This window comes from Harpia harpyja, chromosome 3, assembly GCF_026419915.1.
Source record: "Harpia harpyja isolate bHarHar1 chromosome 3, bHarHar1 primary haplotype, whole genome shotgun sequence".
NCBI lineage: Eukaryota > Metazoa > Chordata > Aves > Accipitriformes > Accipitridae > Harpia > Harpia harpyja.
In genome coordinates this window covers 39,716,051-39,742,424 of record NC_068942.1, presented here as the reverse complement: position 1 = coordinate 39,742,424, position 26,374 = coordinate 39,716,051, and the positions used below count along the sequence as shown (strand labels likewise).

The 26,374-nt window shown below is 55.1% G+C and overlaps 2 protein-coding genes across 6 annotated transcripts in view; one reads left to right on the top strand and one right to left on the bottom strand.

Annotated features, from left to right (window-relative positions):
* LOC128139548 (transmembrane protein 263-like) overlaps nucleotides 1-14,615 on the top strand; it is a 249,534-nt gene extending 234,919 nt beyond the window's left edge. For all 4 annotated transcript variants that reach the window (XM_052782106.1, XM_052782108.1, XM_052782105.1 and 1 more), the window contains one exon: nucleotides 9,651-14,615. In XM_052782106.1, coding sequence (XP_052638066.1) covers nucleotides 9,651-9,937 — 287 coding nt within the window. In that variant the 3' untranslated portion in view covers nucleotides 9,938-14,615. The remainder of the gene's footprint in view (nucleotides 1-9,650) is intronic.
* A 2,492-nt stretch (nucleotides 14,616-17,107) lies between these two features.
* On the bottom strand, nucleotides 17,108-26,122 carry CHST1 (carbohydrate sulfotransferase 1). 2 transcript variants are annotated; one of them, XM_052782102.1, is made up of 2 exons: nucleotides 26,017-26,122; nucleotides 17,108-19,133 (listed from the first exon to the last, which is right to left on the bottom strand). In XM_052782102.1, exon 2 carries the CDS (start codon nucleotides 19,087-19,089, stop codon nucleotides 17,830-17,832), a length of 1,260 nt encoding a protein of 419 aa, XP_052638062.1. In that variant the 5' UTR covers nucleotides 19,090-19,133; nucleotides 26,017-26,122; the 3' UTR covers nucleotides 17,108-17,829. The 2 variants fall into 2 exon arrangements, with proteins under 2 accessions (XP_052638062.1, XP_052638063.1); XM_052782103.1 differs by lacking the exon at nucleotides 26,017-26,122 and adding an exon at nucleotides 24,629-24,775.
* Nucleotides 26,123-26,374: the final 252 nt, after the last annotated feature.

The window sequence follows — 26,374 nt, the reverse complement described above, 5'->3', positions numbered from 1 at the left end:
CTGCCTGTTCATCTGTTCGCTCCCAGAGGCAGCATACCTGCCCACTCATGACTGCAGCACTCTCCCCTTGACAGCTGAGATGGAGAACGAGTTTTGGAGACTATGCCATCAAACACCTAGAAGAATAACAAAGGCCCTATCCTGCCCATTGCTGGCATGCTAAAGCATGAGCAGGCAAGCATATTCGTGCCTCCCCAGTGAATCCCCAGTTCAGCTGCTTCTGTAGCAGGCAGCTTTTAGCTTAACTGCCTTGTTATCCTTTGAATGGACAGAAAGACTCCTGGATAGCCTCTGGGATGAATGGGTCATTTCTCTGACTCAAAAAAATCTTCACTGAGACCTTAGGTCAGTCAAAATTTGTGGTTTTGCTTTTTGAGCTGTCATCCATTTTTTTTCTTCAGTTCCTCCATGTGCCTTGGAGAGGGGTGGGGCGCACACAGAGTAAATGGGGAATTTCTAGATTTCTCACTGGTGCCAGCCATCCTGCTGGAAAGCATCAGCATCCATTGCTCAGCTGCTCCAGGAGTGGGAAGAGGAAATGCCTGAACCTGGATCCTCCCCTGTTAGCAAGGCAGGATATGTTCCCAACTTTACTGGGAGTATTTTTGGACAAATTCTTGGATATCTCAGCTGTCAAATGCTTGAGTGACAATCCTGTGTTTCCATAAGGTAGAGAGATTAAGCCTTTAATAATAAGGTGGCAGAGTACACAAAATACTCGTGGCAGTTGATGAACAAGCACAGCAGACTTCTGATCTCTGATCTTGGCAGCTCGGAGCACCTTCGGGCTGGTTAGATGTGACTGTCTTTCACTCCCATGCCCCCCCTCCCAAACTGCTGCTGGGACCAAACTTCAGGCACTTTTTGATAAATTGAGTTAGCAATATTGTCATGGGAAGGACTTCTAGCCTCACTGGACAGAGGAGGCTTAGCTGAGTCTGCCTTTGTTTAAAATCCACTGGGTAGCACTAGAGCATGGAAGAAAAGTCATTTCTTACATAAGCTTGGATTATGTTATTTACTCTCCATTGTTTGTAAGGGCCTCATAGAACTGTGAAAATGACCTTTATTTCTCTATGGATTTTGTCCTTTTTCATTTTACAAATATTGGTATTTTTTTTCTCCCGTGTCTTTATCAGAGCTGAATTAACAAGGCTGTTTAACAAGAGCCTCTGATTCATTTGGGGTCTTTTTGTGCCAGGTACTATCACAAGCAGCTGAAAGCAGCTCAGTGAAGAACGTGCAACCACTGTTACAGAATTCACAGAGGAGGTGATGTGCCCTGACAAGAGCTGAGCTAGCATGGGTCAAAGAGCAGGCTTAAAAAGATGGTCTCCAGCCTGGGCAAAAATGCTAGGAAGGGTTGTTTGTAAGGAATAAAATTTTATGTCAGAAAGCTCTCCTCCTCAGACCATTAAAGCTTGAGGCCACTGAAAATCGTTGAGTCTACTGGATTATTCCTGGTCCAACCACAGATCCCCAAGTGAGATCAAGAGCCTCGCAGCAGCAAGAGGTGATTCCTGTCCTTGTGATCCAAAATCTCAGTGTCACGGGGATGAGGCTCCAATATGAAAAGGAGCCATTGGTGCAGTTTTTATATGCTCTTTCTTGCCAGACTTTTAAGCAAGCCTCTTGACTGATTCAAGCGCTTGTAGGTGGAACAGAGAGTGGAAATTGAAAGCAGACAGGGACATAAAGTTCAAACAAACTCAGTCTGATGGCCACTTTTGATGCTTTTAACACAAGTGAGAGGGAAAGTATAGCCCAGCTGATAGCTGTCCCTTGCTGTTCGTACTTGCCATAAAGCACCATTGCAGTTTCTTGCGGAGGACCCAGAGGTTGGCGAGGGTAGGGAGGAAGCAGCCACTGTGCACAGTTCTCTGGGGCAAACTGAAACCTTTCAGGATCATCTCTCCACTCTGCAGTGGCCTTGAGACATCCTGTAGGTTTTTTAGTTACCTGTCTGGCCAGCAGCAAAAGCCTGACCTTCTGCATATGTTCCACGTTGAGAAAAAGAGATGCCGCCAATGGAGATAGAAGTGGTAAGTCCAGATTTCTTTCTTCCTGAATGGGCAACACCACTTGTAGCTTTGCTCTAGGACTCTGCTGTGGGCTCGTCTTTCTTACAACCTATACACTGTGGTGGGAGATGACATCTGCTTCAAATGAGACAAGGGTCTTCTTAAACCAGCTGTTGTACAAGCGTATAAAAAGGGCTAGTCTTCGTCCTTAAGCACTTATGATCTATATCAGAGGATGGCAAACTTTCAAGGACTTTGTTCCAGTGTGCACTTCTTTCCTTCTGAGATGAGATGTTAAATAGGCCAGTGGGAGCTGGGAGATTGTCTCTAAGAAGCACCGTGAGGCCAATCAGTGCTCATTAGTTTCCCCTCTGCAAAGGGTGGACTCCTGCCTTGCCCAACTTGCTGGGCTTGGCAGAGCTGGGACTAACTCCTGCCTGCCAGCCAGCTCTACTGCAGGCCATGCAGGATCTCCAGCATGCTGTCTGGGCAGTCATACCACCCATGGCTGAAACAGGCCAGTGAGGTGGAGAGGAAGCAGAGGAGATGTAGCTGTTACCCATCAGGTCAGCAATAATGTTGAGAACAGAGCTGGGTCTCCAGGCTCCTACCTGATTCACGTCCTTTCTAGTAGACAATGCCGTCTGTCCTGCAACTCACTTGCATTTTTCTAGAGCAGAAGGAGCATTACCTCTGGGCTGTGGGCCATCCTGGTCTTCAGCATCTTTAGAGACCCCGTCTATGCCACCAGAGTAGCTGAAGTCTTGTAAACCTAGAGGGGAAATAAGGAATTATGGCTCAAAAGGGTCCCAGGGTATCCTGGTTGAAGGGGGCTCTGGCTGTTCCTTACAGGCTGTTACAGCTATATAGAAAAGATACTTCTGGATCAAGAAAACAGTCATCTTCTGCAGGAGGGCAAAGCAAAGGAACTGCTAATTTTTTTCAAGAATAAGAAACCCATCTCAGGGCAGATCTTCACTCTGGTATTGAAAGCACTTGGGAGGTGAGAGGACAAGTTTATACTCCTCCTCCAATTAACATCTCTTCTTGCAAAGTGAAACAATTCAACAAAAAGAGTGAAAATGGCATTCAGCTGCTGCTTGGGCCATTTAGCGGGCGGGGGGGGGGGCTGGGGAGTGTCCTTGGGCTGACTCCAGGCTGGTCAAATGCTTTAACCACGGGGTTATTAGCTGCTCTGAGGCCAATCTCCCTGCATTCTCTTTTCAATGGAAGTTTCAACAATACCACCGTGTCTTTACAACCAACTTCTGTTTTGGTGACATGATGCTTCCCAACAAAAAGAGTCAGAAAACTCCCAACCAACTCTGAGCCTCTCGCTTCCAGAGTCAGAGCTTCTGCTGCTTCTCCCAGAAGGCTCAGCCAAGGAAAACAAGCCATTCCATATTACTGTTCGTTTACCGTCCTGAACCCTGTCTCTCAGTGCTTCAAGGTAGATGCTTCAGCAGTTAATACTGCTCCTGGGGCATGTGCAAGGAACAATTAAAACTCATTGTGCCAGTGAAGAGCCCTGGGGTGAGCTGGGCTGTGGAGACAGCTGCCCCTGCTTTGCTGTGTGCAGCAGCTTCCCGAACAATCCTGTTGCAGAGAGAGGCAAGTATGTCTTGCTGATTGCAGAGTTAAAGTTTAAAATTCAAGGGCTAAACTCAATGTGGCATTTCTAGGCTTTTTGCTGGTGGCAACCGTCTTGGTTTGTAGCATTCAGCACCTAGGCAGAGCAGGGCCGGGGAGAGCACGGCTGCTGAGCCTGTGAAGCCATTTCCAAACAACTGCAGCATGGGACTGACGGTAGGAGTGAAGCACGAATGTTTAAAGAATAAACACTTTGTAGTGCTCCTTTTTACGCTTTGCCTGTGACACTGCATGATCTAGATATTTGATCCTAAAATGACAGAAAGGACATGAATGGCAGTTCCTTCATCTCAGACGTAAATGCTCACTACAGCTGATTGTGCTGAGTGAGAGGAGTGTATCGCCCAAACGGAAAGTCTCAGCTACATGATAAACTTGTGTAGCTCCGCAAGAGCAGGCTGCTGTGCGTGGGGAGGGGGCAAGCTTTTCTCTTGCCTTTGTGACTTGTCTGGAAACCTTTCCAGAGATGAATTGGAAGTTGTCATTGGCGTCTCTACCAAGAATGTCAATGGGAATCTGTCAGCGCCAGTCATGACAATACAAACACAATTTCCTCGTTTAAAGCACCACACCAACTGTACCTAATTAACCTTCATGTCAGCACAGCAATACAAGGAAATAGGGATCATTAACTTAAACTTCACTTTACAGAAGGGAAAGAAAAGCAGCAGTGTCAGCCCCATGCGTTTCAAATTGAGGTAGGCTCAAAAAAATCACAAGGTTAAAAATAACAATAACCCATTTGGGGTTCTCAGAGCCTTAAGAGTGCACTTGAATCAAACTTTCAGGTTTTTCTCCAAGAAACATCAGAACTGGAAACTTCTCTCCTATACATGCTTTTTTGTGACTCAACAACCAAGGCTTTTAGAAAATCACACATCCTCAATCACAGTGGTGCAGGGGCAATAAAGGTCAGAGCGATTTGCTCAGTGTTGCTTAAAAATCAGCTGGGCAAAGCTGGGACTAGACTGTATGAGTAGCTCACCCTTCATCCCTTGCTTGTTCCTCCAGACCAAACATTTTTCTATGTGGGGAACCTGCCTAAATCCACCAGTGGTCACTTAATAGCTGCCAGAGGCATAATTCAGGCTTGAACTAGTGACCTCATCCCTTCCTCTCGCGTCTGCTGAGGGACAGACTGATGTCATTGACTGTTTACATTTTGGTCTCTGAGCCAGCCCAGCTCCTTCGCCTGGGGCCCAGCAGGGATGGAAGAGTCCTAAAGATGCAAAACCAGTGCTGCTCCCTGACACTGCTTTCCTGGCTTGGGGCTGTTTTGGTAAGTTAGTAGGAAAGAGCAACTTGTACAAGTCCTTTTTAAAGTAAAGAGTTCTCCCTGCCTGTCATATCACCTGCCAGCGGGGGCCGAGGGGGAGAGTAACGCCCGTGCCATCTGTACTGGGCACCAGCGCAGGCTATCGTTTTGTCTCACCAAATAAATGCAATGCAAAGCCCTGAGGAGTCACCGTGGCGGCTTTGCAAGTTGTATCTGTTATTACTGACAAATCGATCTCACTTCTGCCCTGAGTCATAGATGCTGTTGGGTTCAGATGAGAAGACCCGGGTTTGTCTGGAGCCCCAGCAGGCAGGACCCCTGCTCTGGAAAGAAGCCGGTGGGGACTGCAGAGGGCTGTGGCTGAGGAGGAGGGCCTGTCGTGTGGGGTGCCGACCCCAGCCCAGAGAGCCAGCGTTCACACAGGAATGTGTTTTATTCATCTCTTTTTCTCCTTCTTCTTCTGTTCTAAGCTGACAGGGGGTGAAGTGAAGCTGAAGGGACCCTTGAAAAGGCTAGGTCATTGATGGAAAGGAAAAAGGGCTTGGCAGATGGTGAAGAGCTTTCATGAGCAGCATGGGCTGCGGCCGGCTCCAGGGAACAGAATTGTTCCCCTAATCGGGCTGTGTGTCTGTCTCTCTGATTATTTTGTGTATTTCATCTCTGCTGTCTGTCTCGCCCTTAATCTGGGCTCCTCTGTGCCAACAAAATGCTTAGCTCACTCCGTTGTCTGAGAGACTAATTTGCACTGTAAATCTGATGCTTATCTTACATGACAGCTTACTGTGGGGTTTATTGCAGTCCTGAAGACAAACTAACTGGGAATGGCTAGAAAGCCTTTGACACATCATTTGGAGTGTAGAACAAATACAACCTATTTCAGCTTGCTGCCAGGTTAGGATGTGGTCCCTTGTGGTCAGGGTCACAAGGGATTTCTCTTTCTCTTTTCAGATCTATTCAAACATGAGTTTGTTTTGGGTTTTTTTTATGGTACAGTTTCTGGTTTGTGTTGGAGCTGTAGGAATGCTTCTGGAACAGCTCCCACCCTCCTAGGGCCAGGTCCTCCATCCCTGCTCCCTGCCACCGGTGGAGTTTTAAGGACCATGAGAGTGGCTGCAGACCAGCTGCAGGCAGCGTGCGAGCGCTGGTGCTCTAGCATGCTGTAGTTTTGTTGTCTCTGCCTAGCTTAATCAGAAAGAACTTTTGTCCTTGTCTTTCTTCATTAGTATTTCCCGGCACTTCCTCCAATATGTTTTAGCTCTTTGCTGGCAGAGTAACATCCCCCCTCAATTTCGTCTGCACTTGCCTCCTTTTCTCTGGTCCCTGGACTATCCATCTGCAGGCATTCATATATCATCTAAGAGATTTTCACAGTAGTGTTGTTCAGATAGCTGGGCAGCTCCAGAGGCCTAAATCCTCCTACAGAGGGGTTCCAGGTAGCCTCAGATGCACATTTACCTGGGGAGAGCCAGGAAGATTATTGCTGCTTTGATATAGCTCTCGGTTCTGCAGCTGAGCACACCAGGAGGTTCGTAGGATCCTGCTTCCCCTGACAGGGGAGTTGGAACACAAGACCTGCCATCCTCAGAGGACTGTGTTCATTTGGAGGACCAGTCTGATTTTCACTGAGTAGATTCCTGCTTTACAGTTGCATGGATTTCTGGATCCCTCTGTTCTTCCCGCCCTTGGTCTGAAGACAGAACACAAAAATGGCTGTACTGGATAAGCTGTGTGCCGCATTGGGGGGCTGGGAACTGAACTGGAAATGGAGCCAAGGGGTCTCAGTAGCATTGAGGGAGAGGAATAAAAAAAAACACCTAGAGAAATTGTTGAGGAATAGGCAAGCAGTATGCTGTATACTGGGTAGAACTGTAGCTGCTTAGGCTACACCAGAAACTCTGTACTGACCCCTCTCAAACTCCATTTTGCTGCCCAGATTATCAGACAGATGTGTAACCTAAGGCTTATTCCAAGTCATCAGAGCTGGTGAACACCAGACTCCTCACAGGCACTGTCCTGAAACCTGCCCAAGGGAGGGCTCTGTATAGCCTGGGAGAAGCTCAAGGGAAAATGTATGACTCTGAGAAGACTCCAAAATCTGCACAATTTTAGAAGAATCCAGGACAAAAGAACCTAGGAGAAAATCATCACACCACCTAATTCAGGCTCATGCCTCATCTAGGTTAGGCTGCTGTACGCAGCCTCCTTTGAAGAAGCCCCCTTCTCTTCCCTGGCTAGAAATAGAGTCAGAGGAATCAAATCACCTTACTTAAACTTCTGTGTTAGGCGCCTGAAAGTTAGCAATTTGAATTCTGAAGATATCTTAATTTGTTTCTTAAGAGGCCTGGAAAATCCCCCTTTCCCACAGATAACACGGTGCAGTCTGAGAGTCTCCAGTGTGAGTAGCTGGCCTCCCATCTGCCCCAGTGCTTGTAGCGTAGGCAGCAGCTCTGATGTGTTTGGCAAGGTCAGGTTGTCCCTTCAGCCGTGTGCATCCAGCACCCTGGGGCAGCTGGTGCTTCCAAGGATAAAATCTGTGCCCTGCTGCTGCTGAGTGTTTTCTGTCAGACTTCTGGTTGGTTTGTTTAAAAAAAAAAAAGAAAAGAAAAAAGCTTGTTTTCCAGCAGTACTTAGAGACCCTGCTGTGCTGCGTGACATGCGGACGACGGGAAGATAGTCTCTGCTCCAAAGGATTCACAGGATAGCTTGGCAGAAGCGCACTGAATAGCAGATGTGGTGAAGACACGGCGTGAGACAAGTTAGTAACAGTAAGAGGAAGATGTTTGCTTAGACTGACTAGGTCTGACATCTCCATCAACCGGGGTGTGCAGCGTGCGAAGTCCCTGCAACTCGATGAGCGGTTGGGCCAGCCTCCCGGCACTCCCAAGGTCTTTGCTTGCTGGCAAAGGAAATCCACTGCCTACATCAGCATTGGCTCTAATCTGTGTGGAAATGAAAGTCGGTGGAGGCATCAAAGGGGGGTTTCCAGGTAGAGTTTTCTGCTGCCTGGAATATTATTAACAATCAAGGAAAGAAGCTGCTACTGGGCTGGATAAACAAGGGGCCTTTCTTCTCAGGGAGTGGGGAGCTTTAGAGAAAGGGAGTGGGGGGAGCTGAGTGTGTCAGAGAGCACAGTGGAAGGGCTGGGCTCTCAAAAGAAAGTGCATTCAGCCAGCAGCTCTTGGCTACCTGCCATTAGCTGTGTTAAGCTTGTCCACCTGCTTAGGGTAGTCCATTTGTGCAGCCTGGTCTGGGCGGGTGGCTGAACTGGGGTGCCGCAGCCGGGGTGTCTCCCTCTTTGGTCCCAGGGACAGATGCCAGGCCTGTCCCTGCACCCGTGCCGGGAAGACAGGTGCACGCAGGGCTGTGCGGTGCAGACTGGCTCCTTCCTTGGGGCGCTGGTGGAGCCTCTGCAGCGCTCTGCTCTGAGGCGGTGGCTGGTGCTGACACGGCCCCCATCCTGGGCTCTCTGCAGAGGCACGACTGCACCGTGTTTTTATGCAGGCTTTCAGAAAGCCATTTCCATCCCTGTCATTTCTGCACTTCTCAGGAAATGGGGTGTGCATTTAGCAGGGGGCTAAAGCTCTCCTGCTGCATCAGCGCTGTGCAACCTCTCTTCTGAGTAGGTAATGGGTTAGAAGGGCTGCTGCTGCTCCAGGGATCCTGTATTCCCAGCTGGCGCTTGCTTTTTTTCCTGCCAGGATTGCTTTATTGTATTTTTGCAATTATTAGTAACTCATCTCGTGTACGGAACTGGCAGTGAATCAAAAGTCAGAGTATCCAAAATATCTCACCCCACAAAAAGAGCAGCTCCTCCTTTGCTGCCTGCACGTAGCATTGTTAGCTGATGCAAAGGGAGAGGATTGTGTGGAGGCCAGCAGGATTGCTGTCAGGTTTGAATCCCATGAGCAGCAGTTCAGAGTCAACCCTTTCCCAAGAAGTGGCGAGCTGTGAACATTACGTCTGCAGTGTTGTGGGCAGGTGCGATGGCAGCTTGGGTGGGTTTGTCATGCTGGCCTTGATCCAGTTGGCACAGGTAAACCAGCAGTGACATAGTGTAGCAACTTAAGCACTGTCTTAACACTATTAAATACATAGCTGAGATCTCCGGAGGGCTTGTACAACCTGAGGTGACATTTGTGTCACTATATCTTTACTGCAGTTTGCTATCTGTGCTAGCTCAATTACAGTTCTCATGGATAGGTCTGTGCTGTGCCTCAGTCCCGCATCTGACATTAGCGCAGACCTGCCTCCGAACAGATGCTGAGGACCTGCAGGCCACACAAATGTCAGCTGTTGCTGTCTGCAGTTCATGCCACCTATGCCGGCATTAGTCTTCGTGATTTACTGGCGTGAGCCAACACGCAGGGGAGGGGAATTACATCTTTTGTTAGTGGGATTTGCTTTGCTTTGCAGCACTGAGGCTTGCGAGTTTGGGGCTGTAACTGAGCCACCTTCTTCCCTTCTCTGTCACATGGGCAATTCTGCTCCCACTCCCTACCTTCCCAGAGTTCTCTCCTGTCATGCTGTAGGCCTGGGATCACCGTGGTTCCTCCTTCAGGCACCGAGAGGTCAGGGGCTGCAAGGCACCGTGCATACGGGAGCGTGCACCATGGCGGACAACCCTCCTGGGCTGGAAGAGGTGCCCAGGGAGAAGGTCTTTGGCATAGACGCTTCTAACCTTCCCTTTCTCTTTCTCCCCACAGATGCCAGCAAGGAGCATCCACAGCAGCAGGCAGGGGTGATCTGGAGAGTGACGGGCGGCCTGTTCAGCATCACCCGGGGAGCCGTGGGGGCCACACTGGGAGGAGTCGCCTGGGTGGGCAGCAAGAGCCTGGAGCTCACCAAAACAGCTGTGACCAGCGTCCCTGCTGCTGGCGTCGGACTGGTGAAGGGCAGCGTCTCGGCAGTGACCGGCAGCGTCGGAGCCATGGGCAGTGCGGTCGCCAGCAAAGTCCCTTTCACCGCAAAGAAGAAGGACAAGGCTGACTAATCCCTGTCACAGCTCCCTTCCAAAAGATCAACCTGCCCATACTCTCCCCCTACACAGCACCTCTTTGAGTTGGAACCAGCCGCTTCAGGGAGGGTCAAGCACCCGAGCAGACTCCGGCTGCAGCCTGCTCAGCACCACCTGCCTGGCTCAGAGCCGCTGTCAATGCCTTTCACTCCCATCACCTACCGGGAACCATCTTTACTCCGAGGGCTTTAAAGGTGCCGTTGTCTGTCTTGCAGTTTCCTTCCTCCCTTCTTGCTCTTGTAAGCACAGAGGGGTGGGAGAGGGTGTCAGGCTCCATCTGCCTGAAGGTGGGGGGAGTAACAGGGGAGGGGGAGGAACTATGCCTGGCTTGAAGTGTGGGTTGTGTAGTCAAATTCAACTTCAGCTGGGAAGACAGCCTCTGAAACACCCCTTCCCTTGGCTCTGGGCGGTGTGTTTGGGGGGGTCTGCCCGGCAGAGAACCGTAGAAGAAAGTCCCATTGACACAAAGGAGAGATACTGTGAAGAGGGGGAAGCCTCCCTCCTGCCCTGCACCTTTTACCTTTTCTTTGCAAGGCCCATCCCACAAGCTGCTCCCAGTCACTTACTCCTTGGCTGAATTGCACCCTTCAGAGAAGGAACCCTCAAGCTCAGCAGAGCAGCTCCAGGGATGGTGCCACACAAGAGCATGATATGTCCTGGGCCATCAACTTCTGCACAGATTTTCCTGGTGAGAGGCAGGATGATGAAAGCTGCTGTATGTTCCCATTTGGGGAAGGAGCTGACAGTGGCATCTGCCAGGCCTCTGTGATGTTGCAGCACAGCACAGGTAGTGATGCTCCACAGAGAGATAAACCGAGCCTTTGGGTTTGACCCTTGAAGTCCTTGCAGTATCCCCATCTGCAACAGGGACATTTTGACTCTAGACCGTACTCTCGCTCCACAGATGTCACTAGTAACAATGAGCAAGCGTGTTCCCAAATGCCACCCAAATTCTGCTGCAGGGAGGGAGGGGAAGCTGAGAGCATCGCTCTCCCCGTGACTCAGCACCCCAAGAGCGGTGGCCTGGGTATGAGTGGGCTGCACCACATTGGAGAATGCTTCCCCGAAGGGCTGAGCATGCTCCAGCAGCAGCCAGCCTGCACGGGGCACCAGCAACTCCTGCTCCACACACTGCTCCTGGGGCTTCAGCCCAGCTCCTCCAAATGACCATGTTGCACTAAATAGCCCACCCACACTTGTAGTGCCGCAGAAACCCAGACACCTGCACCCATCTGGGAGTCACAGCCATCCTCAGCCTGGCCCATGACGCTCAAGGGGCCATGTGGCATCGCGCACACACACGTGCACACACACACTCACTGACTCACTCCAAGGTCCCCTGTAATTCTTGGGATGAGGAAAGCCACAGGCTTCACCATTAACTCTGCTGCTCCTGACTTTGGCAGGTGATTAGCTTAGGTCGTTAGGTGTTGAATGCATAGGCAAGTGAAGCAGTGCTTGTGCTGTATTTTATAAATATGCATCTGTGTAAGCGTGTGTGTACGTATCGGTCCACAGGCATGTCTTCAGCCAGGTAAACAAAACTGTGCCACTGCCGCAGAGGAGTTTACATAGTCATCGTTGGCACTTCCAGCATATAGTTTTTATATAGGGTCCTGTTCAAAGTAAAAATCACGTTTTAGAGGATGTTTTCCCCTCTGTTGCCCAAGAGCGTAGTTTATTGAAACCAAAGGAATGTGAAAAATCCCCTTTCTCCCATCTATGCGGTTTGTTTACTTTCTGCCCTATCTTTCGGACATTGAAGCCAACTTCCTTGATCTTCATTTCCCGTTGGAGGTTGTTGCGCTTCCTCGCTGCTCTCTTGTGCTTAGGACTCAGACATCAGGGAATATTTAAGTACAACTCCCCCGCCACCATTTTGGCTGAATGTTCTTCAGCTTGTGAAGCAGTTTTCATTCAGACCTTTATTAAATCCACATTTTGGGCTGACGTAAGTTGCTGTGTCCCTGTACTAGTCTCTCTCCATACCCTTCGCTGGGCAGTCCCTGCTGTTTGCAGTGGCAAGAAGTTGCTGATCTCCACAGTGTGTTACTCTTGATAGCATGAGAGTGGTTTAACCTACATCATTGTTTCTGAAGAGGAAACAGCATTTGGTATGTGTGTGCATTTCCTCGCCTTGTCTCTTTTGTTCCGGTGAAGGCCAAGTTGACCCAGACGTGTCGGTTTTGTCTCTGAAGGCAGCGGCTTCACAGAAGCATCAGGCCTTGATGTGTGCCTGTGCTTTGCTGGAGTGCTCGTGGCAGTTGGCAAGGCCAGAAGTAGTCTTGTATGTTCTTCCTTTGCCTCAAACGCCCTGCAAAGCAGGAGGACAGTTTGCACTGCGTGGATCTCTGCTCGCTGCTCTCCCTGAGCACATCTCATTTCTTATTCCAGATCACAGACTGCTCCTGAAGCCAGCTCTAACCCCAAAGTTAAAAGCTGCTTGTGCGTAACTAGCTGTGCTGTCAGCAACCCTCTTAGAAAGGTAGTTTCTTACCAATTGGGACAGAAGATGGTCTTCTTCCTAACTGCCTCTCCCAGGCCTTGGACAGGAGAAGACAGTGTCTAAGGGGCTTTACTTCACCGGCCACCCCTGGGCTGGTGATGGGAAGCTTATCGTGCTTTTGGCTAACCAGTGTCCCACACAGGCTCTTGCTGGGAGAGGCAATACATCCTTCCCAAGCTGTTGTCTGCAGGCACTGTGTGTGCAGAGCAGGCGTGGAAAATGGGATAAAGGTGCATTAAGGAAGGCCATAGGGGTCCTGAGGGTTTCCCGACTTTTTATTTCTGCTCTTTTGCGTGTCCTTGCAGTAAATGGAGTAAAGCTCTCCATTCATCTGGAACTGCCATTTCCTTGCGGGATGGCCTGGAGAAGGAGAGAAGAGTTGTGAGGGGAACTCACAGCCTAAATCGCTGTTCTTACAGCCCAGCTAACAGAGAACCCATGGACCGTAACTAGCAAAAGAGATCAAATTAGCGGGCAAGGGGAGAAGATTAAATCTACTCCAAAACCAGGGCCTCACACCACTTAACAGGCATTCAGGAATATGTAACTATGCAGGACTCAAAGGCCTCTGGAAAGTATGTCTCTGTTAGCGTGGTAGGCCTGCTCGGTTCATCCAGGTGACCCAGCCCCCGGCTGCTTTTCTGCGCACTCTCAGTGCCAGAGCAGAAGGAAAACAGGGTCGGTGTTGCCAGTTGAAGAGCAAAGACACCTCCTGAGAGCTTTGGTTGCAGGACGGTAGGATCTGGATCGGGTAGGGAAGCTGTTGGCTCCTGATGGATGCCCCATCTTTCCTTCTCCCCCACTATAGAGACTCCAGCCATCTCAAAAGTCCACCTGAGCCACTGGTGCAGCCCTTCTCCCACCGCTCCTTTGTGGCAAGAAGGGCAAAAACTACGTTGTGCCTAAATCCCACTGCTACTAGACGGGGGGGCTTGGTGCAGAATGGGGGCGGGGGGGCAGCACCGAGGTGGAGGGAAGGATTGAAGGGTGTTAGTACAAGGAAGATAACCAGTTTTCAGGTGACAGTGAGAAGATGAGGAGGGACTGGTGACAGGAGGAGGCGAGGAGTGGGGGAGCAAGAAAAGGGGGAGCGTGGAGGGAATTTGTTTCTTAGGACAGGCTCTGCATCAGAGGATGAACACGATCGAGTTTGTCCTAGGGAGGAGCGCAGAAAGGGAAGTGAGCGAATGTGGGTTTTGGTGTGTGGTGGTGGTCCAACGCCTGGCTGGTGCCCAGCTTCCATAGTAGTGATGATGGCTAGGGGTTTCCATTTAGATAGATCAGTGTGCCCAACGGATGGTCCAAGTGCCAGATCAGCTCCCTCCTTACCACCACCCCCTTCCCAGATCTCCCCCAGGCTTTTGTTATGATCTCCCCGTGGTGGGGCTGGGTCTCCCCTGTGGTGGAGGTGGGATGTGGCCCTACACGCAGCCCTGTGCCCCGCCACGGCTGGACGTTCCCCATGCCCAAGGAACGTGCCCCGGCTGAGAGGAGACCCCACAGGCACATCCTCTCCTCCTTTTCGCTTGTCTGATTATCCTTCACCTTCATTTTTTATCCCCCCGCCTTAGCTTTCTGTCTTGCCCCTGGCTAGAGCTCTCCAAAGGTCCCACCAAGACCTTCGTTAAACCACACTCATATTGGCTGGGAGGGCAGAGAGGGCGACTCTGCCCCCGCAGCTGCCCTGGCTGGGAGAGAAGTGCATGTCTTCCACCCCTCTCCCTCCCCTTGTGTTTTGTGTGTGGAAAATCTTAACCCACTTCTTTTCCTCTGGGTTCCCTCGTTGGCTCTTGTCCCTGTGGGTGGGTCATTTCTGTGTCTCCATTGCAAAGTCATCCTTGTAAAAACAACAGTGTGAGTGGGAACGTGGAGATGGCTAGAGAGAGGCGCAGAGCTGCTGGGACAGATGCCGGGGCCCGACTCTGCTTCTCTAAGAGCCGAGGAGGCCTTTGGCAACCCAAAACTGTCACTGTAGCCATGCGGTCCCGTGTACGGTGCTGGGCTCCGGAGAACACTTTCGTTCTTTATCATTTCATTGTCTGTAATTGGTTTCCTACTGAATTTGTTTGCTTGGTTTGTTTTGCAGTGTGTTTCTGGGAATATTCTGCATCTCTGTATTTTAATTACAGTAAAATTTGAGGATAAAAACCTTGGTTATGCTGGCTCTTGTTTCCAGTGGGGGTAAATGAGGAGAGGAAGCGCAGTTGAAGGAAGATGTTAGAGATTCCTTGGGAAATCAGATCTATCCCCTAAGGGCTCTACATGAGGCACTGAGCAGGGCTGAACCTCCGTCCCTGCTTAAACTAGGACGTGGCTTTCAACCGTGATTCAAAAGCCATTTTGCTGCAGGCATGTTTCCTGATTGGAATGGTAAAAACAGTTTGGATAAGACTTCTAAACTCAATTTCTTGTGTTGGTTTAAAGACCAGTGCGTGAGAGGACTTTCGGGCCGGGGACAGCTGGCCTAGCCCTGAAAGCGGGATCTCAGCAGCCAAAGATGGGAAATTTTGCCTCTACAGCCGCTGTTTCTTCATGCAGGTTTGCGTAGCCACTTTTCCCAGCTGAGGAAGCAAGGAAAAGCCTTGTTCCCCCCGCAGCAGCCTGCCCATTCTGCAGGAGAAGACGGTTTGACATCCTTCCCCAGAGCTGCAGGGGAGCCCTGCAGGGCAGCCAGACCCTCTGCCTTTGCTCGCTGGCTGGCAGGCAGCGTGGGTGCTGGGGGGGGCTGCAGCCAGCCATCCCGGCCCCCTCACCTGCTTCACGGGCACTTCCCCAGGGCAGACCGATGCTCCCGGGAACACGCAGCCTTCGTGCGGGGAGGATTGCAGCCCACAGCTGGGCTGTGCTGGATCAGGCCCCAGACAGGGTGTCCAATTTACTAGGTTGAGGCCAGGAGCCAACAGCTCAGCATTTGTTAAGTGCTGACAAAAGGATTAATTTAGTAACTAATAACGGGGCAATCAAGCCATTTATTTAGTTGACGTTTTGCTGCCAGCTGCTCGGTGAGAGCGGCATGCAGCGCGCTGATGAGGCTGGCTGCGGCCACCTCTGCTGCCTGCCCCGCTCCTCCGTCCTCGCTCACAGACCCGGCCGGGGCAGCGTGGCGTGGGAGGCACTGAGCCGCTGGCAGGAGCAGGTTTGGCGGTGGAGGGGAGGTGAAGGTACCTGGGGTGGGGGGTCTCTCGCAGGAGCTACCCCCCGTGCCTGCTGTGGAGAGGCGGATGGGGGAAGCGCCCATCCGGCAGCACGTGCAGGCTGTCACCCCATTCCTCTTCACAGGGTTGGAGCCAACCATGTCACCTTGCAGACAGCGCAGATGGATTACAGGTGCTCCAGCTGCGAGCCCTGAGGAGAGGCCATCAGATACATCACCCCTGCTCACCTTTTCTGCAGCCCAGCTGGAGCAGGTTTGCCGTGTTAAGCCAGGTTTGAAAACACCACTAACAAGCTGCCCCTCCAGAGGTCTTTAAAGGGAGAAAAGGATGCTGGAAAATCACCCGTGGCTGCAGGTTTCCCTGCCTGACCCAGGCAGCAGGTCCCAGCTCCCTGTGTGCAATTGCAGCACCTGGTCTCACCCCCTCCCAAGTATAAGAGCTCGGGCTGGAAGCTGATGGGCAGCAGACCTCGGAAGAGACCTTTGGAGAGGAGACCTGCCTAGGTAGGTGGGCTGTGGGTGGCTCAAACACCCCTGTGCCAGGAGCAGGTCCAACACTGTGGGTAGACGTGACCAGCTGTGGTCACATCGCTCTGTGGGTCCCTGTCCTGCCCGGCTCCAGCAGCAACAGAGCTGGGAAACTGCTGGGGCATTGCTGTCCTCTGTCCCCTGGGGACTGGCCTCGGTGGCTTCCCATCTGCAGTCTGTGGGATATGCCTTGAGGGCTGGGCTGTTCGGAGAACCGTCCCAGCTGGGTCGAAGGAGCCGGTCGGCTGTTCCAGCAGGCAGGGGTCAAACAGACTAGAGTCTTGCGTCAGGCTCTCGGTGCTCTGCTGCCGTGCAGTATCGCTCCTGCCCTGCGTGCCCAGCCTCCCCATCCAGCTGCTTGCTGCCCTGCTCAGCCCGCAGCCCCTGCGTGGCAGGGGCTCACTTGCTGCCCGCAAGCTGCCCTGTACACAAGGGCCCTGCCTCCGCAGGCAGCTCACAAAGAAAAACTCGTGCCTCGCCAGGACCACCTGCCTGTTTGCTCGTTTTCATTCTGGCAGTTTTACAACCCGAACTCGAGCGCTTTTCTCCGGTCCTCCAGGGCAGGGCTCACCAACGTTGGCATCAACAGTGTCAGACGTGGCGGGGGGGGGCAACGAGGGGCAGCCCGATGGGGCCGGGCTCGCCGTGCTGGTGCTGTGAGCGCTCTGGGGCCGGGCACTTCCAAGTCCCGTGCCCCCATGCAGGCCAACGAGCTCACAGGTCTGTAAATAACCACAGGTTCTCACTTTTTGCCCAACTGCTTGCATTTTGACACGCTTCAGACGCGAATGTGCGTGTGCCCAAGGAGGCGACTGCAGTTCCCCCCTGCCCTGGGGGGGGCTGTGGTGTCTGCTTGCCCCCCACCCGCTCCCAGCCTCATAGGAGCTGGGCAGACCAGGAGATGTTGCTCTTTGCCTGTCGATGCATCCACACCAGTTTAGTCGCTTACGTCTTCCAGTTGAAGCTCACCCCCAGGTCACTTTTATTGCACTTTTATTTACAGAAAACACAGAAATAAAGCATTAAATGTGTTGGGCTTTTACCAAACCACCCAAACACTTTTTTTCCCTTTTTTTTTTTTTTTTTCTCTTTTGTGGGTTTTTGGCACAAAGAAATCTCACAGGTGTTACCAAACAACCATGTATGAGCAGCTGACGAACTGCCCAGCCCAATAACAGGACTTAAACAGACAGACATGTCGCACCGAGATCAAAAATGAGGAGGTCGTTCCACGTTCAGCTTCCAGTCTAACCTGCTCATCAGGGGCTAGGGGAGTTATTCTGGAGGGGATGACACAATTCATAAATTAGATTTATATTTACCTCTTACATTGTAAAAGTAAACAGTGCAAAAGTACAGTACCCCAGGTACCCTTCGGTTTGGAAAGCTTGAAGGTTGCTTTATACATTTTGTGTGTTTTGTAAACATTGTTACCCATCCACAGTTCTAGCTCTTGCTTGGAGAGACCCAACTCCTCTTGCGTCCGAAACGTATTGAGGGGCAGCAATCACTTCCCCTGGACTCAGCTGTTGAGATTCCCGCTCAAGGTTTAGTGCAAATTTTGGAGAGAAAAAGACAAGAGAGAGAAAGAGGTGGGGGGGGGGAACAAAACGAAAGAAAATAAAATAAGGCAACAGTTAGAAATAGTCCGTATCAAAACCGGGCCCCCCTGGGGCTGCCTTAGGAGAAGGGCAGGAAGTCTCTCTCCTCCACCAGGCTGATGGAGAGGTTCTTCAGCTCCTCCTCGGAGCCGGCAGTTTTGTAGCCGAGCTGTGCCAGCACCTGCTGGCAGGCGTGCTGGGTGAACGCCACGATCTCGTAGGAGAGCCGGAACCGCCACTTCTCCGCCGTCGCCGCCGAGTTGCGCACCGTCCCGTACTTGTGTTTGGAGGAGGACCTGTCTCCTCGGGTGTTGTTCTGTATCCAGCGCTCGACGTTGCTGTCCATGGGGATGCCCAGGAAATCGTAGATCTCCTCGGTCTTTTTCATGGGGTTCCTGGCCAGGTCTTCGTACCGCACCAGCATGTACTTGCCCTTGAGCCACGGCGGCCGGTTGAGGCCGGTGGACACGGAGTTCCAGAAGTCCTCGCACACCGTGGTGAGCTGGGTCACGTCCAGGTTGTACGGCTTCCTGCCGGTGCCGTCCCAGATCCTCCACAGCCTGTAGGTGTCCCGGAAGGTCTCGCTCCGGGACGCCAGGATCCCCCGGGGGTCCCTCACCAGCTGGATGACCTTCAAGTTCAGCCGCGGGTCCTCCACCAGGGCCCGGAGGTCGCTGACCTCGGGCACCCGCACGGTTTTGATGGCCACGTGCCCGTGCTCTCTGCAGGACTCGGTGGCCAGCGTCAGGTTCAAGGTACCGCACTTCTTCACGCAGTCTCCCTCCTCCAGGTGGAGGTCGACAGCTCCCAGGGACTCGCAGACGGGCGGCGAGCACAGGGCCTTGCTGGCTCCCCTGCGGAAGAGGCGGTCGGTGGTGTGGTTGACGGGCTGGGGTTTGATGTAGTTCTCCAAGAAGTAGAGGTCGCAGTCGTACAGGCTCCTCAGCAGGTCTCGGCTGGCCCCCAGCATGACCCGCCTGTCCGTCGTACTCTTGCTCTGTGTCAGCTTTGGGATCAGGGTGTACTGGACGTGGTAGAGGGGCTCAAATAAATAGAAGACATCGAAGTGCTGGTTAAACAGCTGCCCAACGAACGAGGAGCCGCTGCGGGTGGTAGCGAGGATGAGGACGTGCGTCTTCCTGGAGAGGTTGTACGAGAAAGTGGGGCTCTCGTCGCACAGCCTGTCGGCCGCATCGGTGTCCTGGCTCAGGCTGCAGTTCACGGGGTTGGGAATGGGGCAGCTGTGGAAGGACTTGGCAGTGAAGGTCCGGATTGCTGTGTACTGGATCGCAATGGATGCCAAGGCTAGTAGGAGGACAGCCTTCCAGGAACATTGCATGGCTGGTCACCTTCATGGAGCTTCTTCACAGGTCGTCTTGGTGTCTGCAACCCAACAGAGAAGTCACGGGTTGAGCAAGGACTGCCAAGGAGGACCCAAGTATCCTGCTGCTGGGGGTACCAATAAACACCCTCCCGATGCACGTACATCGGCCATAACCACGTGGACCCAGTCGCCCACTGCAGAGCCCTGTTTCAGAGGAAAGGAAGACCAGGCAGAGGCTGGCAAGCCTGGAGGGACGCTTCCAGCCAGGACTTCAGCCCCAGGGACTGCTTCCTTCCAGGCTGGGACACAAATCCCGTGCCCCACGGCTCACCCCATGCCCTGCGGCCCAGGCAGGGGCATGTTAGAGCCTGGTGGCCGCACCGTCTATGTGCCTCTATCCAGCTGCTGCGAACCCTCCTCCCCAGCTGCCTCGTGAGTCACTTGTCACCCCATCAGTCAGCGCCTTTGACACCCGGTGCAGGAGCCATGGCAGGGAGAGGGCAGGGGACAGTGCCAAGCACGACCCGGAGAGGCTTGTCTCCATCCTTTTTGTCTAGCTGGCAGGAGGAGGGATGGCCCATCCAGGCCAACAACCTGCTGCTTGGGAGAGGGGCGATGGCTCTCCTGGAGCTGCAAACCTCTTTGCTTAGAGGTCCACCAGCCAGGCCAGCTCAGTCTGTCAGCCTCTGGGGACAAGCAGCAACCGCCAGAGCTGTGTCCTAGCTGCCAGCCCCCAGCACTGAGCTCACGGTGCTGGCCAGATCCTGCTCAGCTCTGGGATTCAGGCCCCCCTCCTATTCTGAGCACCAGAGGGGGGAAAGCAATACTACAAAGGAGGAAGCACGAGAAACTGCATCCCCTCCATCCTCTATCGGCAACAGTGCAGCAGCAGGAGCCCTTGGCACCAGAGATGGGTACAGGGAAGAGTGGGGCTGTAGTTGCACAGGCCGACTTCAGTGGTGCTAACCCCTGCCTTGGTGCTGCCCGCATGTGGGTGAGGGTAGGGGGGGGCTGGGCAGGATGCTTAGATGGGGTGCTCAGGGACGGCTAGGTGAGGAGCAGCCCTGCCATGCCTGGGGAGCTGCGGCATTGCTGGGAGAGGATGTAGCTGCGGTGGTGCTTCAACAGCTCCTCCCTGTTCACTAACCAAATAAATAACATTCACAGACTGCCCTGCTGTTCTCCAAAACACGGGGCTTCACATCCAGGTGCTATCACTCCCCAAGGCCAGCAGGGCTGGGGGACAAGAGATAGCAGCCTCATCCCAGAAACCCCAAACAAACCAAAACCCCTGTGCAGGGGAGACACCCCAGTATTAGCAACGGCTTTGAAGCTCCCCTACACCCGCTTCCCCTTGCCCATTTTCCTTCCGTGTCCCTCCCCTCAGTGTGGTATATTCACCTGTGCACGTGCCTCTGCAGCCACCTGCCCACCCTCCTCAGGCAAACGAAGGGGACAGACCCAAACACCTCCGCTCTCACCCAGCAGAGCCATTCCTTCCCGCAGCATCCGTTGCCGCCATTGCTTCCTCTCCCCCGCTCCGCTCGTGCTCTCTGCGCGTCCCCAGGGAGAGCACCAAGCCGGCCACAAGCTGGTAGTGAGCTCCTGGTCCCCTGCTTGGCCCCAGCACCCTGGGCACTGCAGGCAGGACCGTCAGAGCCACTGCTGTCGCTGCTCGGCAGAGGTCTCCGAGGGAGACCGATGGGCCAGCGACGGATTTCAGCGCACGAGGCCCGTTCAAGCTCAGAGCATGCTGAAATCCCCAACGGGCTTGGGATGGTGCAACGCTCCTGGCGTGCATTCCCTGCAGAGCCCATGGCAGCTGGCATGGCATGTTATTCCCACCTCAACATGTCCCGCTCCACGGAGAGACCCTGTCACCCAGCAAGTAACACCAGGAGGGCTGCTCAGACCTGTAGGTGAGTCAAAAACTTCCTTCCTTCCTTTTTTTTTTTTTAGTTATTATTTTTATTATTTACCAGTTTCCCCAGCTGCTTGGTGCAGGCAGGAGCCCGCAGGAGCTACCAGCTCCAGAGACCTCTTGCTGGGAGCAGGGGTTTAGAGCAGGACCCCAGCATGGGCGCTCCGGCACAGCTGCGGCAGGCGACCCCCTGCCTGCCATCACCACGTCTGTGCACTAAGAGCCGTGAAATATTCTATCCTTTGGACAGTGTTTTTCTGGGTCTGCTAAGTCAGGGCAGGACAGAAGGGTCCCTGCTGGCATCATCACCTGGCCCAGGTGACTCCCGTATGCTACCTAGGTGGAAGCTGCAGTGGGAACACTTTCCTGCTCTCTAGTGATGGCCAGCCACACTGCACCCTTCACGCACAACCTCAACTTCTACTCCTTGCTGCGCTGCTGATGGATGCTGGAAAAGACGTGACTCGGATTGTCCCGGGACGTGGCAGAAACCCGATGCCGGCTCCCCCGCAAAAGGCAACCAGAGCCCAGGTGCCTCCTTGGTCCCAATTCCTGCTGGATCGCTGGCTGCGAACATTTCAAGTCCTCCATCCACCCACACCTGCTCCCTTTTGCAATGCGCCGAGCCGCGGAGGGGAAGAAACGGGGCGTTGATTCACCTCCTTGGCAGCGCAGGTGTGAAACTACAGCCCAGCTTCAGCCTCGGCTGCCCCTCGTCACCCGTTGCGTGTGTCCTGCCCATCTGCAGAGCCGCAGCCAGGGAGGGGCATTTTTGGGGAGAAGTCTTCCCTCCCTGATGTCTCATCTGTGGCCTTTAAAGCCAGCCAGAGCCTCCTTTCAGCCCCCCCACCGGCTCTCCCACCTCCTCCCACCGCTGCCTGTCCCCGAGGGGCTGTGGTTCCAGCTCAGCCCAGCCCTGGGCTCCAGAGGCAGCGGCCACCGGCAGCGGGATGCTCTCCGGGAGCCAACGTGCTGCGGGAGGATGGCTCCTACAGCAGGATAGCCGCTTGCTCTCCCATCCCTGCCCTGAGGGACCTTCTTCTTAAATTGGCCTGTTCCTCTTCAGGCACCCATACTGGGGCCAGCGGTCTAGCCTAGCAGCAGGAGCGAGGGCCATGCCCAGATGGGGCTGTGAGAGTCCAGTGTGAGGCATGTGCTGTTTTGGCTACTCAGCCCTAGACCATGGGATGCTGTGACCATGGGAGTCATCTGAAATGCTGGCCTCACAGATGTTTCCGTGCTGTAAGTGTTCCCAGCTGAAATCTCCCTCTGCTCTGTCTCCAGCTCAGCTCCACCAAAGACGATGAGCAAATGCAGCCCAAGGGCAGGACCTGAGTCCAGTAGGTCCCTCCAGGCAGCTGGGGCTACAAGGTGGAGAGCTGGGGTGGGGGTAAGTCACCTGTACCTACCAGCCCCCCCCCGCACTGCTGGCACCGCAACGGGCCCGTGAGAAGGCGCGCGGGCTCTTTTTACGCTGTCCCGGGGTCACCGCTGCCCCTTCCCCGACCCTAACCCCCCTCTGGTCACAGCATGCCAGACTGCGCTGCGCTGCCTTGCCCACATCTCTGTCCGGCTGCCTGCAGTCGCATCGGGACCAGGCTGTCCGCGAGGGATGCAGCACTGCAACCGGCTCCGAGCACTGCAGGAGGCCGGCCGGTGCCTGGCGCGGGGACAGGAGCATTGTCTGTGGGAAGAAGAAGGTGCCGAGCCTTTCCTCTCCCCTGCCCTGCTTCCCTCTCCCAGAAGAAGGGAGAGGATGGGCACAGGCAGTGCAGCATCCCCCCACCCCGCACGCCCGCAAATGGCAGCGGGTGCATAATCACCTGCCTTCCTCCTCCTCCTCCTCCCCTGACTCCCAGCACCGCTGCGGGGAGGACGAGCAGGCGAGAAGCCAGCAAGACAGCCCAGGAGCGCTGGGGAGATGGGAGGCGATGAATTAAGCTGAATGGCATCCGTGAGTCACCGGTGCGGAGAGCGGCGAGCGCGGCCAGCCAGCCAGAGCGCAGCGGAGGCCCGGGAGGGAGATGCTGAGCGGTGGACTCCTGTTTTGGGGATGGTCTTTCCAGGTTTGATGGGAATGACCTGCTTTTAGAGGCGTGCAGCAGGACCGCGGCGCCGGAGGCTGCGCTGGCAGCTGAGCTGAGGCGCTGCCAGGCAGGCTGGACTCGGCGGGGCTGCTGCAGGGATCGGCACGACTCACACTTCTTCTCCCCTCCAAAAGCAGCCAGGTGTCATGCAGGGCACTGCCTCGTGGCACTCTCATCCTTGTGGGGGGGTCCCACAGCATCTCCAGGCACACGGCTGCCCTGCCTCCTGCCCCAAGCCTTCCTTGCAGGTTCCCTTGCTGCTCCCCAGAGGTGGCTGTGTTTGGGCAACTCGGGGGTGACGGCAGCTTTAGGCAGGAGACCTTGCAGCAACTGATACTGTCATTGCTGTTTCCAAGGCTCTCTCGCAGGGCAGTCAAGAAAACCTGCTCTTTTTGGCTGCCTTCCAGGCTGTCCCCCTCTCTCGACAGCTCCCCAAGAAGTTGTGCCCTCAGCCTGGCTGGGCTCATCCTGGGCTCCCTCGCCACTGCCAGGGGAGTCCCTCCGGACTTCCCCGTGGCAGGGAGGAAGGGAAAAGGGAGCGGAAGAAGGTGCGAGGGTCTGTGCAACGTGGGTGCCTGCTCCAGCCCTGGCACAAGCCCCGGCGCCAGGGCGATGTGCTGGAGGAGTGCCTGCGCCCCACGAGCCCTTCCCCGGGGCCTCCCCGGTGCCGGTCCAGCTACCGGCACCCTCAACCCCCAAAACTGATTCCCGCCAGCAAGGCTGTTTCCATGGAAACGGCAGAGTGACTCAGGACTTTGGGACCAGCTGGAAAACACAACTGTGAGCAGCAAACGCCCGAGAGGTGCCAGGGTCTCGGTGCCAGGAAGGCGGGTGGATGAGCATAGGGACCGGGCAGGGCTGCCTGCCCGCTTGGGCACACTCGTGCCGGCGCAGAGGGGCATGCAGGCACACCCCACGCGAGGCAAAGCCCACGCCAGGGAGTTGTAAGGCAAAACCCCTCTCCTGACATAAGTGCGACTGCAGCACTCGGAAGGCATCGCTGCAGCGCGCTCGCTGGGGGGACACATCCCAAAACGTGCCTCATCGCAGACAACCCCTCATCCCTCCCGGGAGGGAGACCCACGCGTGCATAGTCACCCACGGAGTTTGCAGCACCAACCTCAGCGGCTGCTCACCCCGCACCCCTGCCTGGCAAGCAACACCCCTGGCTCCTGCGGCCCCGCTACCCCACCCCGGCCTCACCGCCCAGGCACAGAAATCAAGTCGCAGGGTTGCAAAATGACTCTCGGCCGCGGACCCACCGGCACGGGCCCTGCCACTTCCCAGCGTCCTCTCAGTGAGCAAGAGTTTATCTTGTAAAACATGTTGTGGCCACTGAGGCAGGGAAGACGGGCTCCTGACGGGGTTTAATGACGAGCATCCCACTCGGTCGCAGTGGCTTAGTCATGCTGGTGGCTCTGCAAAGCCAGGCAGACACAGAGCACGCCTGTGGCCCACCCACCCTGGGCACGGGCAGGCTGCACCCCACCGCTCCCCAGCAGAAAGGGGGACCGCAGCCCGCCTTTCCCCTCACCACAGGCGCTACCTGATTTTGGGTAGCGTGAGCAGGGCTGGTCTCCGTCCCCAAGCCCCCCACCCGCTCCAGCAAGGCCCACCAACGTGAGATCCTGACGGAGTGGGAGCGAGCCTTCAGCCTCACCTCCTCTTCAGCCATACAGCACTAGAGCTTCCCTACGGTCACAGCTTCGAATGCCAGCTGGGGACTCACACCTGCCACCTTCCTCGGGCGAGCACCGCGCCATGCGCCGCGCGGAGCTGCTTCGTGCCCGTAAGACCCAGACTCGCTCTGCTCTCGTGTGCGTCACCTCCGAGGGCATGTTTCTAAGGATGAGGCAGGGGATCCCAGTGCTCAAAGCCACTCCTGGCATGCCCCCCGCTCCCCCGCCTCTGCCCATCCCCTCTGCGTTTCAGAGGGACCGAGAGATCCTTTGCTGCCAGAAGATTACTGCCCACTTTGACCAGCACTTAAATCATCACAGAGCTTTCGACGGGGATTTCGGTTTTTCCCTACTGGCGCTCAGCATACACATTTTGAGTTAATTAATCACTATCAAGTAAAGCCAACCCCAGCCAGTCCCAGAGTTTTCTTATCGCAACATCCACCTGTGCCTGATTATCCCTCATCTGCTGAACTGCATCTGTCTCTTCCCGAGGATGCGAACGCCTGGGTAAACCCGGTACGATTTTTTTGTGCTCTCCGCCTTCCCCGGAGCCATCCACCCGCCTGTTTGTGCACGCTCGCTCCCTCCCGGAGCGCTCCCCTGGCAGGAGCTGGAAGGCTCTTTTGGGATGAACGCGTTCATTCACCACCCCGAAACGCTCCCTTTGCAACGTAACCAGCCTACGGCCGCGTCGAAAGCCCGAACCTTGAACCACGCAGCTTTCCTGTGGGACCGCTCCATGCCATGGCGGGCTTCGACCCCGCTACGCGAGGTCTCCTCGCCAGCCTGCGTCCTCACGGCAGGTTTATCAGACCACTTTAAGGTCTGACAGCAAATGCCGGGGCATTTGCTCGGCCGGCTGGCGCGGCTCACACCGCCGGGCAGAGCATCTGGCCTGCCCTGTGCCACCGGGGACTTACTCACTTGTTCCAGGCGGCAGCTCCTCACCCAACAACAGCCCAAGTTTCACCGCAGCTCCTTCCCCCCCCCCCCCTCCGCGGGTCTCGGGGGCCGGGGATGCTCCCCCCCCCCAAACCTCCTCTCCCCGCTAATGCAGCCCCGGGCGGCGGCGTGGCCGGGCGCTCGCAGCCCGGGACGGGGTCCCGCCGGGAAAAGTCCCTCCCGCCGCTGCGGGTGATGTCTCGCTGCCCTGCAAAGTTGGCGGCGAGGAAAGGGTTACGGCAGAGCCCCGGCCCGCCACCCCCGGGTACCCCCGCCGATCCGTGCTTCCCCCCCCCCCAGCACCCCTTACCTGGCGGAGCGCCGCGGCGGGTCCCCCCCCCGCATCCCCAGCGGGGGTCCCCGCCGCTCTTCCTTGGGCAGGGGGGGCGCCGGGCCCGGCCCGGCCCGACCCGACCCTACCCGGGGGAGGGGGGGGCGGCTGGCGGCGAGAGCTCAGCGGGCCGCGCCGCGGGGGCTCATCCCTGCCGGCGGCCGCGCGTTGCCTGCCCTGCCCGCCCTGCCCGCCCTGCCTGCCCTGCCCGCGCGGGCAGCCGCCGCGCGGGGCCGCCTCTCCTCTCCACGCCCCTCCGCGCCGGCGGCGAAGGGAGGGAGGGAAGGAGGACGGGCGGGCAGGGGAGGGGGCTGCACCCGCTTTCCCCTCCCTCCTC